Source organism: Metopolophium dirhodum, chromosome 7, assembly GCF_019925205.1.
Source record: "Metopolophium dirhodum isolate CAU chromosome 7, ASM1992520v1, whole genome shotgun sequence".
Classification (NCBI taxonomy): domain Eukaryota; kingdom Metazoa; phylum Arthropoda; class Insecta; order Hemiptera; family Aphididae; genus Metopolophium; species Metopolophium dirhodum.
The window spans coordinates 30,169,512-30,186,265 of record NC_083566.1 but is presented as its reverse complement, the minus strand read 5'-3'; the positions used below and the strand labels follow the sequence as shown (position 1 = coordinate 30,186,265).

General features: G+C 33.4%; 3 protein-coding genes across 3 annotated transcripts; 1 reads left to right on the top strand and 2 right to left on the bottom strand.

Moving 5' to 3' along the window:
• Positions 1-1,847: 1,847 nt before the first annotated feature.
• On the bottom strand, positions 1,848-8,265 carry LOC132948818 (uncharacterized). Its single transcript, XM_061019470.1, has 5 exons — positions 7,017-8,265; positions 3,980-4,102; positions 3,647-3,848; positions 3,300-3,540; positions 1,848-3,024 (listed from the first exon to the last, which is right to left on the bottom strand). The coding sequence occupies exons 1-5, from the start codon at positions 8,032-8,034 to the stop codon at positions 2,857-2,859; spliced, it is 1,752 nt and encodes a 583-aa protein (XP_060875453.1). The 5' UTR covers positions 8,035-8,265; the 3' UTR covers positions 1,848-2,856.
• Positions 8,266-11,456: 3,191 nt separating this feature from the next.
• On the bottom strand, positions 11,457-13,454 carry LOC132949163 (uncharacterized). The gene is made up of 3 exons (XM_061019935.1): positions 13,314-13,454; positions 13,106-13,222; positions 11,457-12,275 (listed from the first exon to the last, which is right to left on the bottom strand). Exons 1-3 carry the CDS (start codon positions 13,437-13,439, stop codon positions 11,457-11,459), a joined length of 1,062 nt encoding a protein of 353 aa, XP_060875918.1. The 5' UTR covers positions 13,440-13,454.
• A 394-nt stretch (positions 13,455-13,848) lies between these two features.
• On the top strand, positions 13,849-15,654 carry LOC132949799 (uncharacterized). The gene is made up of 6 exons (XM_061020886.1): positions 13,849-13,905; positions 14,021-14,047; positions 14,738-14,827; positions 14,961-15,136; positions 15,246-15,420; positions 15,556-15,654. Exons 1-6 carry the CDS (start codon positions 13,849-13,851, stop codon positions 15,562-15,564), a joined length of 534 nt encoding a protein of 177 aa, XP_060876869.1. The 3' UTR covers positions 15,565-15,654.
• Positions 15,655-16,754: the final 1,100 nt, after the last annotated feature.

Here is a 16,754-nt window from a genome sequence, read left to right as displayed (position 1 = left end):
AAATGAACAATTAGTATCATAATCTCGTATAGTTTAATTTCTAAAATCTAAAATAATTACAAATTCTAAAAACAACAACCGATTGATGCTTTTATCATTGATCACGGACTTCATAACTTGCGACAGTCGTGTATGATTCAACTATTCTGCGTATTGTGTTAATTTAGTTGAGTACCTAAATTAAAATTAATTTTTTTCGTGACGCATGTTTACATTAATCTTTTAATTTGGGCAAAATATGATCTAAAAAAAATAGATGGGTGGTGTTAGGTGGTGCGACTAAAAATATAAAATTACCGCAAACTGCTCGAAAAGTATCGAAAATAATTTCTAACATGTTAATAAACAGACAAAACTTGAGCCGGTAATCAAGCAATAAAAAAAAAATATACTATAATTTAAGATAATATTAATTTGTAAATATATCATATACTTATATAAGATAATATATATATACTTATATACTTATAATGAATCAGGTAAAATTGATTTATAGATAATGCAGTTAATAGATTTTCAAAAATAAAAAAAAGAAGATATCTTAATAAACTACTAATATTTTTGCGGTTTTTTTTACCCATTCGGGCCGGTCTAAACCTTTGCCCCCCTCTATTGAAAACTGAAATGACGCCACTGGATGTAACCAAAAGTTTATGTTTTTTAAAGACCGACGACGGTGGTATAAATTTCAGTGGCTGTGCAAGGTATACGTGCGTGAAATGTGCGCGCAGCATTTTTTGGGATTTCCAGTTTACCGCCCGCTGGACGGAAAAAGGACACTTTCCCACGCGTCAATCGTTTGTTTCACTCGCTTTTTCGAAAACCAAACTTTCGGCGCAGGCGTGACAAAAAATATTTTATATTTTATTATAATAATAAAAATTATCATAACAGTTAACACAAAGCATTAAAAAAGTGGGTTATTTTAGATAGGTTATGACGGTTAGGTAATATTTATGTTTTTAACAATACTTTTATTTACAACTATCTGATCTAGGATGGTTTTGCATGTGGCAAATGAAATACCTGTGGATTAAACTATTTTAAGTGTAAGCTGCACAGATTTTTAATAGTTATTTGGGTTGTTTTGGCCAAATATAAAATACAGGTCAGTGGCGCAAATAGGAAAAATGTTTAGGGAAGGTTCAAATTAAATTTTCTTCAACAGTATATTTTCTGATAGGTAAGTGAATCTAATTGGTACTTTGGGGGGTCAAAACTCAAAAGTAAAAATTGTTCAGTATTTTTCGAATGCGCCGTGAAAAATTAAGGAAAACTGGGAATTTTTACGTAAAATCGTTTTTGGTGTAACTCTAAAACAAATTACTATAAATATACATGATATTTTGACTGAATGTTTATATTTTCATTTTCTATACACCATAAAATTTTGAAAATATTTAGATTTATTTTGAGCTGATTACGGACATTTTCAGTTTCCAATTTTTTTAGTTTTTTATTCTATAAATATCAATAACATATTTATTTTATAAAAAATTTGAAAATTTTGTAGAAGGCTCTCAATATATTTTTTCAAAGACAGATGAAAAATATTAAAAATCCAAAGTCATTATTTTTTTCTTATAAGCATTTAAAGTACGAATTTTGACAAAATTGATCAAATATAAAATTTAATCAGTTTTTTATAGTTAAAAATGTATAAAATGTTCAACTTTTATATCGAAGGATTGAAAATTTAAAATAAAGTTCCACGTTATAATATATAAAATGGTGTAAAAAACGTTCAGTTTATGAAATAATTAGTGTCTTACGTTAAAATTAATATTTAATATCCAATTTTATTGTCACATTATATATAACATTATAATATATCAAGTAAACTCGTATTGAACCAGTTACAAATATTTTATTTGTATTGATAATATATTACGCCCTACAGTAAGCTCTCTGCAATAACAACATACACATTTTGAAAAAAATTAAAATGTTTAATACTTCCGGTACGTAAACTGCCCTCCTAAGTCCTAAGCCAAAATGCAGTAAGTGAAAAAATTTGAAAAATGAGTTTATATTATAAAATTAATCGTTATTTTAAGGCGCATTTTTTGATTTCTTAGCAAAAGTACCGTAAATGCAATAGTTTTTGTAATAAACGTGATTAAACATATGTACCTATTTTCAAATATATGAATGATACTAAGCAAAAAGGCAGTATCGAACACATGCTAAGCAAAAAGACAGTAACTGACCACAGTATATGGTAATTTTGCTTAGTATTGCTCAAATACGGCGTAATTATTTAATTTTTATATTGTGATTCGGAAAATGTTATTTTTCTCAAAACTACTACATTTTTGCTTACTGCCTTCTGGCTTAGGAGAGCAGTATAAGCAATACTTACCTTTTACTCTTATAGTCTTATTAAATATCAACGACAATTTTTTCTGCAGATTTAGATCGGTAGTACATTTTATAAAAAGTGTTTCTAATTATTACAAGATTGAAAGTTGAAATTTACCTACGAATAATCAGCTGTTGCCTGTTTGTAACGACATTTTAAACTTGGAATATAATAAAATATAGTTGTTAGGTAACTACAGTGTTGGGTATTCTATATTTCTATGAATTTAAATTTAATACAAAACATGAAGGTTTTAGTACCTACCTATAAGATTTTGTTATTTATAGGAAACATTTTCAATGGTACATCGATCGTATACATTGGATACATGCCAATTGGTACGTAAAGACCAAGGTTTATTTAATGGTCGCGAACACATTTTTCTCTAAAACCCTATACCAGATGATAATAACGTTAAATTTAACACAGTATATAATATAAGAACAGTTTTTGATGATTACAAGTTTATTGGATCTTATTGAAATATTTCCCGTTTAAAAATCCTCAATATCAGTTTCCAAACCATTATATGTTGGGTGATCCATTCCTAAGCAACTGGTAACTGTTTCATCTTCCCCGTGTGGGCAATCGTCTTGTAGATCGCATACCCATTGCCGTGGTATGCAACTACGTGCATTATATGTATTATATTTATTCAAGCACTGAAAAAAATAAAATAAATTATACAGTATTTACTGATATGTGCTCAAGTGTAATAGGTATGTAATCCGGGGAGGGGGGGGGCAAGAGGCCACGACCCCCTCCTAAGCCATATTTCTAAAAAAATGTAAATTGTTAAAAACAAAATTACAAAAAAAAAAATTATTTAATATCAAAAGTTTTCTGTAAATTATAACTTAGGCAGTACCCCCCCCCCCCCCCACCATGTCTCTGGAGCTGCCACCGGTAGGTATACATAATATATTTTTGTTTTTACCCTAAATTCTGTAAATTGATTACACTGTGAACTCCAATTGTCGCATACACGTTCATCGGATCCATCGGCACAGTCTTTGATCCCGTCACAGACAGCACGGAGACCTACGCATCCTGTTCCTTGCCAACATTTAAAATTATTTTTGTTTATACACGTTTGGTCTTCTCGAGCGCCGAAGTCACCAAATCCTGGTCTTAGTCCACCATACGTTCGGCCACAATTGAATTCATTTTCATCCCATCTGTTATTTGGTATTATATATTTTTATTTGTACAAATTATGTGCGCTTTAAATATATATTTACACAAGATTTTTTATTTCATGAATAATTAAGTGTTTTTACTTGCCCATCATCACAATCTACTCGTCCATCACATAACCAAGAATTGGGTAAACAGACGGACATTCTTCGAGAGCGACACCGAAATTCAAACTTCTTGCAAGTACCACGGCTATAATACCAATTGTCATTATTGTTGTACAAACTATTAGTACTTTCTCCGCCATTCGTATCTTCTGTATTGTAACAGTTGTATTCATCATCGCCTTCTACAACGGTAAAGAATAAAAAAAACATATAATATACAGCTATTTAATTTATTTGGGTATCGTACAGTTAGCTATAATATCATGCTATGATATTTAAATATTTAATTAAATAGGTATATATCATGATTTACCAATACAGTCTTTTTGGCTATCACATAACCAGCCCAAAGGTATACAGACATCAGAATTCCGACACGGATATCCGTTGTAAACCATACCATCTGTGAAACATTTCACTGTGTTTTTGATTATATCTGTGAAAAAAATGTAATCAATTTGAATGTATACAAATATTGACATTACCTACAATGTGAAACAATGTTACTTGGCACCTGCTACCTAAGTACTATATAGTCTATGACACTATACACCCCCGGATGTCAGCCGATGTCAAGACAATATATATCCATCATCAAAACAAGATTGGACACACTTTCCTAAGTTACTCTTTTCTTATGAGTGAACAACCTTCAAAATATACAGTCGGTATCTGTCGAAGTTTCGAACCCCTCTAACTATACCTATACAACATATTTTCAAAGAATGCCCTAGAACCGCACCTTCAAGTTTCAACCGTCGACCAGCTGCACGAAACATTATTATCATGACATAATTCAATGAAGACTATTATATATAATTATCTACTAAAAAGCCTAGGTATCTATTGTTTTTACTATTTTTAATTTTCTTTTTATTAAATTATTTAAAGAAAATCATAATTTAAGTAGGTATATTAGATAGGTAGGTAAGTACATACAATTTGTAATTTTTTATTTCAACAATTAGTTATATGTAGGTATTAAGGTATGACGATAAAATTATTTATTTTCAAATAGGTGGCGGTATACTGGTAATAACTAATAAGTTATATTTATATATGTTTCTGCTGTGTATTCATCAATAGGAATTTCAATATTTTCGTATTTATTAAGTGTTATTTATTGAAATTTACTATTTTTTGTAGGTATCTGCACTATAAGATATAGATCATTTGTTACCTGTAGGCTGTAGCTGATACAATTTGGCCGTGTTTATGTGTTACATATACGTTTATGTCATATTATAGACCTTATAGTAATATAGTATAAGGTCTATGCATATTACTGAGAAAATTATCGACAATATTTACAATTGGCGTTTTTATTTCACGTTATTAGTTTATTACATATTACCCGACCGAGTTTACATTTTCCGCAATGGAAATAAATTTTCATTGATATTTATAAAAATCCATTTCTTTATCAAAGCATAAGTACCGACAATTTCATGCCTTGAGAGATCATCGAACTACAATGTCTTTTTTTAATAATAGATACCCATTTGAATACCTATGGGTAATAGGTACTTGTTTAAATTGTTAATTTAAAAAAGATAACTTTGTTGTTTATACTATTATATATAATAGCTTATCCTATTATTATACAGATGTTGTCTACACATTGATGAAATGGTTTAGTCATGTTTTTCAAGATTGGTCTTAAATCTTGATGCACGTATTAGATTATTATTATAATTTATAGAGTCCATTAACAACGCTATTATAACTGATGATAAATAATTGATACTGTTATGGCGTTTAGCAGGGAGTCTGCAATACTAATTATTAACCACTGTGTCACTGACACTCACTGTGATATTAATACATCATATTACTATAATTTAGATATAGCAATATAGCATAATGTTAATAACTTGTAGGTATGCTAAATTCGGTTTTCTCATACGACCTATTACCCGAGTATATATAGGTACATATATTATTTTGTCCAATTAAAATATTCACCAGTATTTTATATGATAATGACTCCTATATATACCTGTGTTGTATACATTATAGATAGTTCTACAATCTAAAATATATGTACAACGTACCTATACATAATATTATAGCTTTTTATAAAAGAAAAAAATTTAATTCATTTAATAATATAGGTGCTTTTATTATTTACAAAACCATTGATATGAATTAAAGTATTCAATTAACATTATTTTTATACCACAAACATTAGGATACTAATTAGTTAATTAGTGCGAGGGGGGAGGGGTAAAATACTAATATGAAAAAAAAAATTATAACCTATTGCTATATCATACGCACAACTGATCACACAACGTCCAAGTAAAATCACCCGAATGTCCCATGAGCGTTAGGAGTTTAAACTAGGTCTTACATTTTTGCACTATTGAATATTTGAATATTCAAACGTATAATAACATTTTCTCCACAAACGATTTTCGTTATTACGATACAACTCAAAAAAATTCTATCGTAGGAACTTGAAACATATCACTAAAGCACAGAATATTAAGGCACCCGGTGCCGATGCCATTTTGTCCTTAAAAATACACTCTGCGGGAATAACGATACCACCTTGTAAAATCAACCAAATTAAATAATTTTTTTTTTTAATTGCTAGAGGGAAATATTCTACTATTGTATTATAATACACCCCATCCCCCCTAAATAGGTATCGGGTAGTAGATTAGTGGAAAAGTCTTATAATTGAGGTGGCAACAAAAATATAAAATTTAATTTTCAAATTATATAGAATTGTGGACAATTTGGAAAACTGGCACCGAGACCCTTAACAGAATTATAATTTTCTATACTCAATGAAATTTTCAAAATATTTTGGCTAATTTAAAGTTATTATTATACTATGAGTCTACGAATTTATGTACTCCATTTTTAATCTGTACCAATTTATAATACCTATATACAATGTTTTTAGCGAAAATTAAACCCTTATTAGTGTACTGTATATACAGTATTAGAGTATCTTTGGAAATATATAGCTGGTCGGGTCCATTTCCTCTTTGAAACGTATTGGACATCGGTGTGTAATGAGCATATAGACCTTATACTAAGGTCTACATAGTATAAGGTCTATGGTAATGAGTAATGAGTAATGGCTTATCATTGGATTCAAATATTAACACTGCAGTGACAAGATACGCTCAGAACCTACCTAATTTCTACGATACAACATACCGACTTCTTTACAGGTTTTAAAAATTTAAATCCTACAATTTTCAAGTCAAACTGCAAAGTATATAGGTATATAACCGTCAAACAATGACTTTACATTTCGTATTCGTATCCGGAGATCCCCTTGCACACCCCTCTTTCACCCACTGACAACCACGCCTGAGAGCTGAGGATCTTACCGTACGAGTCGCTGTGAGCTTGCTTGGCGTCCATTTGGTACGAGGTGGCCGCAGTGTCCACGTCAGCCTCGTCGGCATACTTGCCACCACTGCCGGCACTGCGTTCGTCCAACATGTCGGTCAGGTTAGCGGTACCGCGAGGATAAAGGCCGCCGGTGTATATGAAAATGGCATTTTCGCTTCGGTTCGCGTGCAGGTCGGCCTGATGTTGCTGCACGGGAACGGTGGTGGTGACGGCCGAACGGCGGAACTTGACGGCCAACATTTGGTCGGGCGGCAAGTCAGCCAACACGAGGTCGCTGACCGGATACCGGAGCGCGTACCTGGCATACGGGTACGCTGAATACCGAACTCCCCCGACCTGCTTTGCAGCCGTGTCACTAGCGGCCGACGGCGGTTTCTTGTACAGCTGAAACACGTCTACAGTGATTGCGGCGGCGGCGTCGATCCCGGTTTCTGCGAACGACGGGCGCAGACCACGCAGCGTCACGGACATGTGTTCCGCGGTGACCGATCGGTGCGGATCCCGTCGGGATGGCTGGGCGCCGAACCGCTGTTCCATCGACTCTTTGACAGCCAGAATAGTGTCCAGATCCGATTCCGGGACCACGAATGGCGTGGCCACCTCGAACCGACGGCCGCCGTCGCACCCGAACCGCGCCACCTGGTCGCCGTCGACGAGCCGGGCGAACGTGCCCTCGTACACCCGGTCAGCAGCCAGGTCGCCGGCCACCATGTAATCGCCGCCGCCCCCGTATTTCTTGCGCGCCGACGCCACCGATTTGAACATGACGTGCCGCCGCTTGTTCGGCCCGTTTCTGTACAGGCACACTCCGGACAGTCCCCGGCCCTCGGGCAGGCCCAGTCGGACGGCTACGCTGTCCAGTGTCACCGCACCGAATACCGCGGTCGTCGTCGTCATCAGCGCCATGGCCGTGGTCACCACCGTCATCGCATTCGCCACCATCGTCAGCATCACCGCTACTGCAGCCGCGACGAACCAAATGCGCGCAAACATCGCGTCTGTCGGTGCTCTCACGCGCCGTACAACAAAGTGCGCCGCACAAATATATGTGACGTATTATATATACACGTCGGGCGTTTGACGTGCGCGCGGTATAACGCAATATGTGCGCACAATGTGCGGATCGTCGTCTTCGTCGGTAACAATATTGTTATTATAATAGAATCGCGGCCATTGTCATCGATCGATCAAGGACGACGTCGTCGTGCGGCGCGCAATCCTCAGTCGAAATCTTTCGTCCCGCGCGCAGTCAAAACCGTCAAAATATATAGTGTGTGTGCGTCTCGCGCGTTCGAGTCTTTCGACCCGTCATCGTATATTGTATATAACGTTTTACGCGCATCACGACCGCCCGCGAGGTTCCGCGTGTAATCCACCCCCCCCCTCCCGTCAACACACAATTCTCTCGGGGTTCATCACCACTGCGCAGGACGTTGTTATTATTATTGTTGCGTTTGTTTGTAGGATTACATTTTTTTAATATTTTTTTTTTTATGAATATATGATATGATAATATATTATATAAGGTACACGTCGTGTTTACCGACAATCAATTTTTTTCTCGATAAATCGTCCACAATAACTCGAGCATAAAAACATTATGGATGCACTATGCGAACTATATACATATATTATACACAAATCGACGCGTGCGTGAAAAAATCGTACCAAATATCGTAATAGGTTCTATAGGTACATATTATAATGTATAATATTATATTATACTTTGCTGTAAAAAAGGAGACGGCACAATATTATATACTTCAATAATGCCTCACGATCGGTTTATTATCTTTCAATCGTATGTGTCAGTCGTGTCAGTGCGTGAAAAACGATAAAATGCGTGTTTACGTATAAATATTTTTATTATAATATTCAACGCTAAATTATAACACAGTATTATAATCGGTAGTATAATATATAGGTAGTAGGTACCTGTATAAGATGGCTATAATATCGGATATCAAAATAATACGTTCAAAATAATATTATGAAAGGTACCTACGGTAAAAATAATAAAGTTTGTGATCTATGATGATAAACGGGTGAGGTTGCCCACATGACTAAATCGTGCCAAACAAATAGTAAGTTGTAGCAGTGGCGGCGCCAGATATTTTTTATTGGGGTGGCAATACGGGGGAAAATTTTTTTCTGGTGGGGCATTTATGTATCACTACTCGACCACCCACTAATTTGCTTATATCATATATTCATAAAGTATTGATAAAAATGTTTTTGTATAATATGCTATATTTCTAAATAATCAAAAAATAATAATTACCGAATAAATAAAATGTCTTTATTTACTTACATATTTTTAACATAATGGAATCCAAAGTAGACAGTAGCTATGGTGCTATGGTTATAACACTATAACCTAAAGTACTTATAATATGTTTTATATAAACTTTTAATAAGGTTTTATGACTTATGACATACAAATGTTTTACATGCACATTAATATTTTATGTTCATTGCAATTAAACAAATACAGAGCCACAGAGAGGGGTAAATAGCATCATATTAGTATTACCTATTAAGATAAAAATAAATAAATGCAATTTATTATGTTAGCATTATTTATTTAATTTAATTAGTATGATTATATCTAAATATCAACATACCATTAGTTATTAGTATTAAATGAATATAAATAATTACAAATTATTAGGATAGTATTATAATATAGTATTTAATAAAATGCATTTTCACATTAGATTAAAATATTTAACATTAAATTATAGGGGGACAAAGGAGGGGCAAACTCAAATGTTGGGGGGCACTTACCCACCCTGGCCCCAGTATAGCGCCGCCCCTGAGTTGTGATATCATTAGTATATAGATTTAGAAGGTATGCAACAATAGTCTTTCCATAAATATGTAAAAACACGAAAATACAAATTTTTTTCGAATAATGTGCAAAGAGTAAGTTGTCGAACATAACGTGTTGTGAGGCGTAAAGTATAGGCAATATAGCTACTCTAACGTGTTGGTAGCATTTTACAAATGTTTATTACTATTATTGATTCTGTGGGGGGGCTGGGCAGGTACTAACTTATAATGTTATATAATGTTATATTAGGTATATTATTATTTATATGGATAACCCATGATAAATGTATGATCATATGCATTATATATTTATATACACTGTAAGTATTCATAGTATTCTCTAGAGGGTTTTCCGACGTTAGTAAAATTATAATATGTAACAATTTGGTGGGGGAAGGGGGCACTCTGTATATATTACTTATTATTTTTATACACTTATACCAGGCAAGGTTTAAAATACGTATGTGTGATTAAAATTAATTAACAGCGTATAGTTCGAAACAATTAGAAAAGAAGATGGGTACATGGCGAAATAATAATAAGATTATTATGGGATAAGGATATTTTCTGTGCCAAACATATTACGCGCCATGTGGTTTAAACATAGCGGAGGTACCTAGATACCTATAAACACATCTTATTAAACGTCACGAATCACGAAAACTTCAGTTCGTGTGCACGTGTTATCCTGTATCCATATTGTTATCGTTAAGACAATATAGCTACGAAATCACCATATTATGTTTAGTATTATTATTATTATTATTATTATTATTATTAGTATGAACCCAACAGATCGTCTCATTGCACTTAGCTCGTCGCCACATAGATCAAACAATATTTATATTTTTTTCTTACAATTAATATACCTACAACATCGTTCGCGATCGTTATTATAAGTGCATCATGCGCAACGCGATTGCACGATTCCATGGGTACCTCTTACGTAGACAAGCAGGTTGTTGTACATTTTAAATACAATATAATATTAATATAGACATAAGAATATGGGTGAAAAACACGAGGATTTTATTTAAGGACTACATATAATATTAATATATAGGTAACAATGTAACATAGGATCTCGATCTAAACGAACGTAACGATAAGAGCAATTACTCTTAAGTCTTAATAATTATCAGCATATAATTTATGCACTGTTTTTCATAATTTTTTTTATTAAATTCAATAAACTATAAATATGTTAATAATAATAATATATTGCCGTAGACTGCAGTGATAAATGATAATTAATATTTATACAGAATAAACAAAAATAAATTGCTGCACAGACATATTGTATAAACAATATCCTTATTGGTGCACATAATTTTAAAGTTACCTCATACTAACATACGGTTGTGCATTATGTTTTTAATTGGCTTTTGTCCACGTTCATCTTAAACAGAGTTAATCGTCAAGGCTCAAGCATTATACGCTATTGAATTTGATTGGATAAATACAGAGCTCATGCGTTTGATTATATTGTACCTGGGTGTATTTTTCACATATCATAAAGTGTGTACAAAATAGTAATTGTACTATTTTAAAATGCCATGCTGGTTCAGATACATAGTAGGTTACTACGAGCATTTCCCACACGAGCACTTACCGCACGAGCACCTGCCACACGAGCACTTCAGCAGCGAAGACGACTTATCGCTAGTACAACGGCATCGCGACGACGAGTATCCTACATTGGCGTCCGTTAGTGGTGGCACCGGCACGGTGTTCTCGTACACAGGGCAAGACGTGCGGCCGACTACCAGTGGCGAGCAGGATGGCGTTTCGGTCTGGTAGCCGATGTCCGCGTAGCTGGGCAGCGTCACTATCGGTCCGGCGTCGTCCACAGGTCGCAAAGCGTCTTCCTCGAGGGCCAGAAGCGCGTCACCTTCCGTCGCCAGCGCAGCCGTGTCGTCTGCGAACCGTGACTTACAAGTCTTCAGCTCGACGATGGCTTTGTCCAGCGCGTAGAGGCCCTCCTCGTTGATGTCCGGCACGGCCCGTGGCAACGGCAACGCGTCTCTCGGCACAGCGACTTGCCCGAATGCCAGGCGGCCCTCGCGCACGTCGGCCCTGCACCGGTTGGCCTCGGCCTGCGCTAGCATCAGCGACACCGGATCCACCGCGACGGCCGCGAGTGGATTGTTTCCACAGCACCCATTTCCTGTCGGATCCACCGGCGGTTCGTCTATACCATTCGGGCCGGGTGGGTCTTGGAACACCGGACTTCCTGCGAGTGGAGAGACACCTCCATACGCGGTTTCCGGGAAAAACGCGCCGCCCGGCTCGCCGAATAGTGGCGGCGCTGCGTCCACGCCACCGCTATGGCCGCCCCCCATCCGGACCGGTGTAGTGGCCATCGAGTTGCATTCCACTCTAGCCACCGAGGCCGGCATCACCTGTGGACACGAAATTGCTACTTTTGAGGCATTCAAGGTGTTAAACTATTAATCAATAGTAACAGCAAATAAATTGTTTGAATTAGTTCGTTTACATTCCTAAGAATTAGTAAACGCAAAATCGTCGATGCTGGAACGCTCGAAGATAATAAGGTATTTTGCGTATCTCTAGCGTGAAGAATTATTTCCATATGCTATATAGTTATATTATGGGTATTGAAGAAAAACTAAAAAGCACATGTATTTAAAGAATATTTTCTAAATCATTTGAAAACATCTATTATTTTTTCTTTAAAATACAACGCTCAATAACTATTTAGTTTGATGTAATGTTAAACCTTATGTACTGGATTAATAAACAATTGATTTTAAACTCCTTAACATTTATAACTTGTTAATAAATAATATTAATATGTATTATGATATACTACTTTAAATGTGACCTTATGACATGTGCAATGTGCCGACTGCTGAAGTATACAATTAGTTTTGTTCCATAACTTCATAAGCTATCCTTATTTCTTCATTTCAAAAAATAATTATATTTTAACTAAAATTATTTTTTTTTTAAATAAATGTAATCAAAGTCTGAATAAAGATAGTTGCGTGTAACAATTTGTCGATATTTTAATTTCATTAGACAAAAAAATGGTTTTAGTAAAAGTAATGGTAAAAGAAGTTACAGCAATTAAGTCTTGAAATGTATTCATTTAATTTTTTAAAACCCAAAGTTGAATTATCTGTATGTTCTACTACCTATTTATGTGTGTGTGTGTTTTATTTTATTCGTATAAACATTATAATATTTATGCAATGTACTGCACACTTACCCGTGGGCTTACACAAGTGCAAGCATTTTTTATTGGTGTGTATTCTTGGGCGCCAGTTATTTTAGTACAGATGACTCGCTGACCGGGTTTTGGAATTGATATTTTTGGTGTTCTAATCTAAAGACCAAGTATATGTAATATTTTTATGTTAGACTAGGTATTTTACTTATTTATTTTTAACTTAAAAAAAATAATACTTAGTACTTACCAATGTAGGTAGGCAGTTACAAAGTTCTTGACCTATTGCAGCACCATGCCCAGTACTCAACCAGATGGAGACTAAAACCAGGATTAATAGACACAAGGATTGCATGTTATTGTTTTTGTAAGTCATTAATTATGATACGGAAATTTTTGAAATTATATTTGGAAGCATACGTGTAAGTAAGTTGTGTTATATATTTCACGTTGAATGCCAGAACATAAGTTGGGTATATGAAAATAAATATTATTCAAGGAAAATCGTTTAAATACGTGATATATTTTTTATAAAAATCGCTGAATTATTTTGAATTAAAACAAAATTGACGTTTATTGGGATTTACGTTATTATAAACACTAAACACTAAACAATAATAATATGATAACAAACAATAACAAACGATATTTCAGAAATCCTTGGCCACAAAAGCCTTATATATAGGTATATATATATATATATCTTATATGTTATATGTAATTAATAATTATATTACAATAGTCAGTCTGTTTAATTATTTTTACAATTGTATTATTGTGTGAACATGGTTCGTGTTTACAGCATTATAGATATATCTGTTGTGGTATTTTTAATTGTTCAGGTAATAATGGATATTTATTATAATTCATAATTTATTATACATCAATATTTATTTTCGTAAATATTGTATAAAACCTATATAAATGGCTTTTAAAATAAATATATTACTGTTATAGATTGTGGATGCATCATCTTCGGAATTGGTAAGTTTCAATATAATAGTATAATATATTATCATTGATTATAAATACTAGTATAGTACTATACTAGTATAGTATTTATAATCAATGATATTATGTAGAAATTAGAACCTATGTATCATATATACCTATATTACAATATAAACAATCATTATTTATATTATTTATATTTAGAGTTACAAACTTACTACTTTGGCATAGGTAGTGAAATTTATAGAATATAATATTATATGCCGTAACCAAATAAGACTTTATAAAAAAAAAATGATTATAATAGATTGAATATGTTATATTTATATAAAATATAATTACTTCATAGGTCAATATCTCAAATTGTGAAAAAAAAATAAATGGAAAAAAACTTGGGCGTGTATACATATATAAGTTTATTCGTCCGTGAATGCCTCATAATTGTATCTGTTTTGAATTTAAAAATACGTGTTTCACGGTGTATATTATTTTTAACCAAAAACGATCTCAAGGACTATAATATTATAAGTATATAATATAATATTATGCCTGTATTGTATTATATTATTGCACAGCAAAATACTATAGGTACCTAACATAAACGTGAAGATGTTTGTACATATTTACATAATAACAATTACCAAATTAGCCTATCATGTTTTTTCTTCAATAAAAATAAATAAAAATAAACTCAAACGTGTGCGTGGTGAATTTTTTTTCTAGTATTATTGTCCGATGTGTGGTTTTCCAAAATATAACCCTTACAATTCCTTGAGTCAAACCTGTTCATGTTTGAACCATAAAAATTATCAGGTAGGTATCTATAACGCATCAATGCATCATATATAATGAATTCTAATTCAATTGAATTATATCTTATGTAAAATAATAATAGTTTTTATTATTATTTTCTATGCTTATAATAATATATTTTATCGTTTTTCAGAACTCTGTTTGTCCTACAAATACCCCATGTCCTTATTATAGTGCTCAAAATACTGATAAAAGTTGTCTGTCGGCATCAGGGCTACCGACTGGTCACATCATTGGTTCTTCTAGTGATTGTGGCAGATTTCCGTACGACATCCAAGTCCCACCAAATGTTCATCCAGCACCGGCAAAGTATATTATACTGAATTGTTTTAATAATAAATTACACATTATCGAAGAAAATATACTATATACTTATTACCCGATGTCTAATGACTCGATTATTATTCCTACAATACAGATTGTCTTATCCGTATGTTGCTGAAGATCCACCGAGTCCATGTAAACAAACATTACAAAATTTCGGATATCAGTTACAAGTACCCGTAGCCCACCGGCGCGACTCAAACTATGGTTCTCTTAATGGAATCATCGACAAAACATACAAAAAGTGTCCTCCGTGTCCTTGTAAACTGGTGAGACTGTATGAACACTTGTAATTTATAATCTCATGAAATGTATATAAGTTATGAGTTAGGTATATTATTGTACCTTCGAGGATATACATTTATAGTTTATAATAGTATATAGATCAAATGATTTTGTTTCAGCTATATTGAACCGAATAACCGATAGAAGATGGATAAATAACCGTTAAACAACTCCAGTATAAGAGATTATCTACCTACCTATTAATTAATGCAGTCAAGCAGTTGATCAAGATATAAAAATCAAATGATTTTAAAATAAAAAAGCATTTGAAAATAGTAATAATATTTTATTGTTGTTTAACAATGTTTTTTGTATAGATGAGTTATATGTTATATTAATATGTACCTACTTATATTATCTTTTTAATATGTACATACCCATATTGGTACAATGATACCTACACAAAAATAATATTATATGGAACCCTGCTACGATCTTTCATACCATAGAGACTCCAAAGAGTTCAAAGAAAATTTATACGATTTATATAGGGTACAAAAAAGATTAAGCATTGCACCTAAAATTAAGTCTCAACAAAATAATTTTAAAATTAGATTCTCTCTCAACCCGTCGCAAAATATTTGATATATCTTTTTATATAAAATAGTTAATGGTTTCATATCTTGTCCCCCTATTCTTGATCGCATTTCTTTCCGCACGTACCTCGATATATTAACACTCCCGCTTATATCCTACAAGCTAAATTTTATGGAAAACCCACCTTAAAAACGGTGGATAAAATAGTCCATTGATAGACTCCTTACACTAGGAAAATATTGATTTCTTCTTTGATTCTCTACCAGACCTAAAAAGACATTATTCTAATCTGTAGTATATAGCCTTCTTGCCTATTATGTTAATTTTCATTACCTATCTTGTATTAAAACTCTAATTTTAGCTTATTATACTCTAATGTATTACCTATCTATGTGTATACTTGAGCCTATTCGGCGTCAATTTAATAAATAAATTATATTGACTAATTATCTATTGTGATGGCTTTCGGGCTTGTAACTCTTTTTTTTATGAAACCTTCTCATTGCGTCGGAATAGAATATACAATTTTTATTATATAATAATACTAGCTGATCCCGCTGGCACTTCGTTGCCCGTTAAATGTACCAATTCTATATGACTCAAACTTTGTTCAATTCGTTATTTAATATTCGGTGTATGGTGTTTGGTGTTCAAAATGTATCTTAACTTTTCTGTTGCCCGCAATAAAAATTCTGATTCGCAGCAGTATATTATCAGGTAGGCAATCTACCTGCGGTATATCGCGGAGCCCGTTCTGTTTGTACGTAATTGTATGATTTAA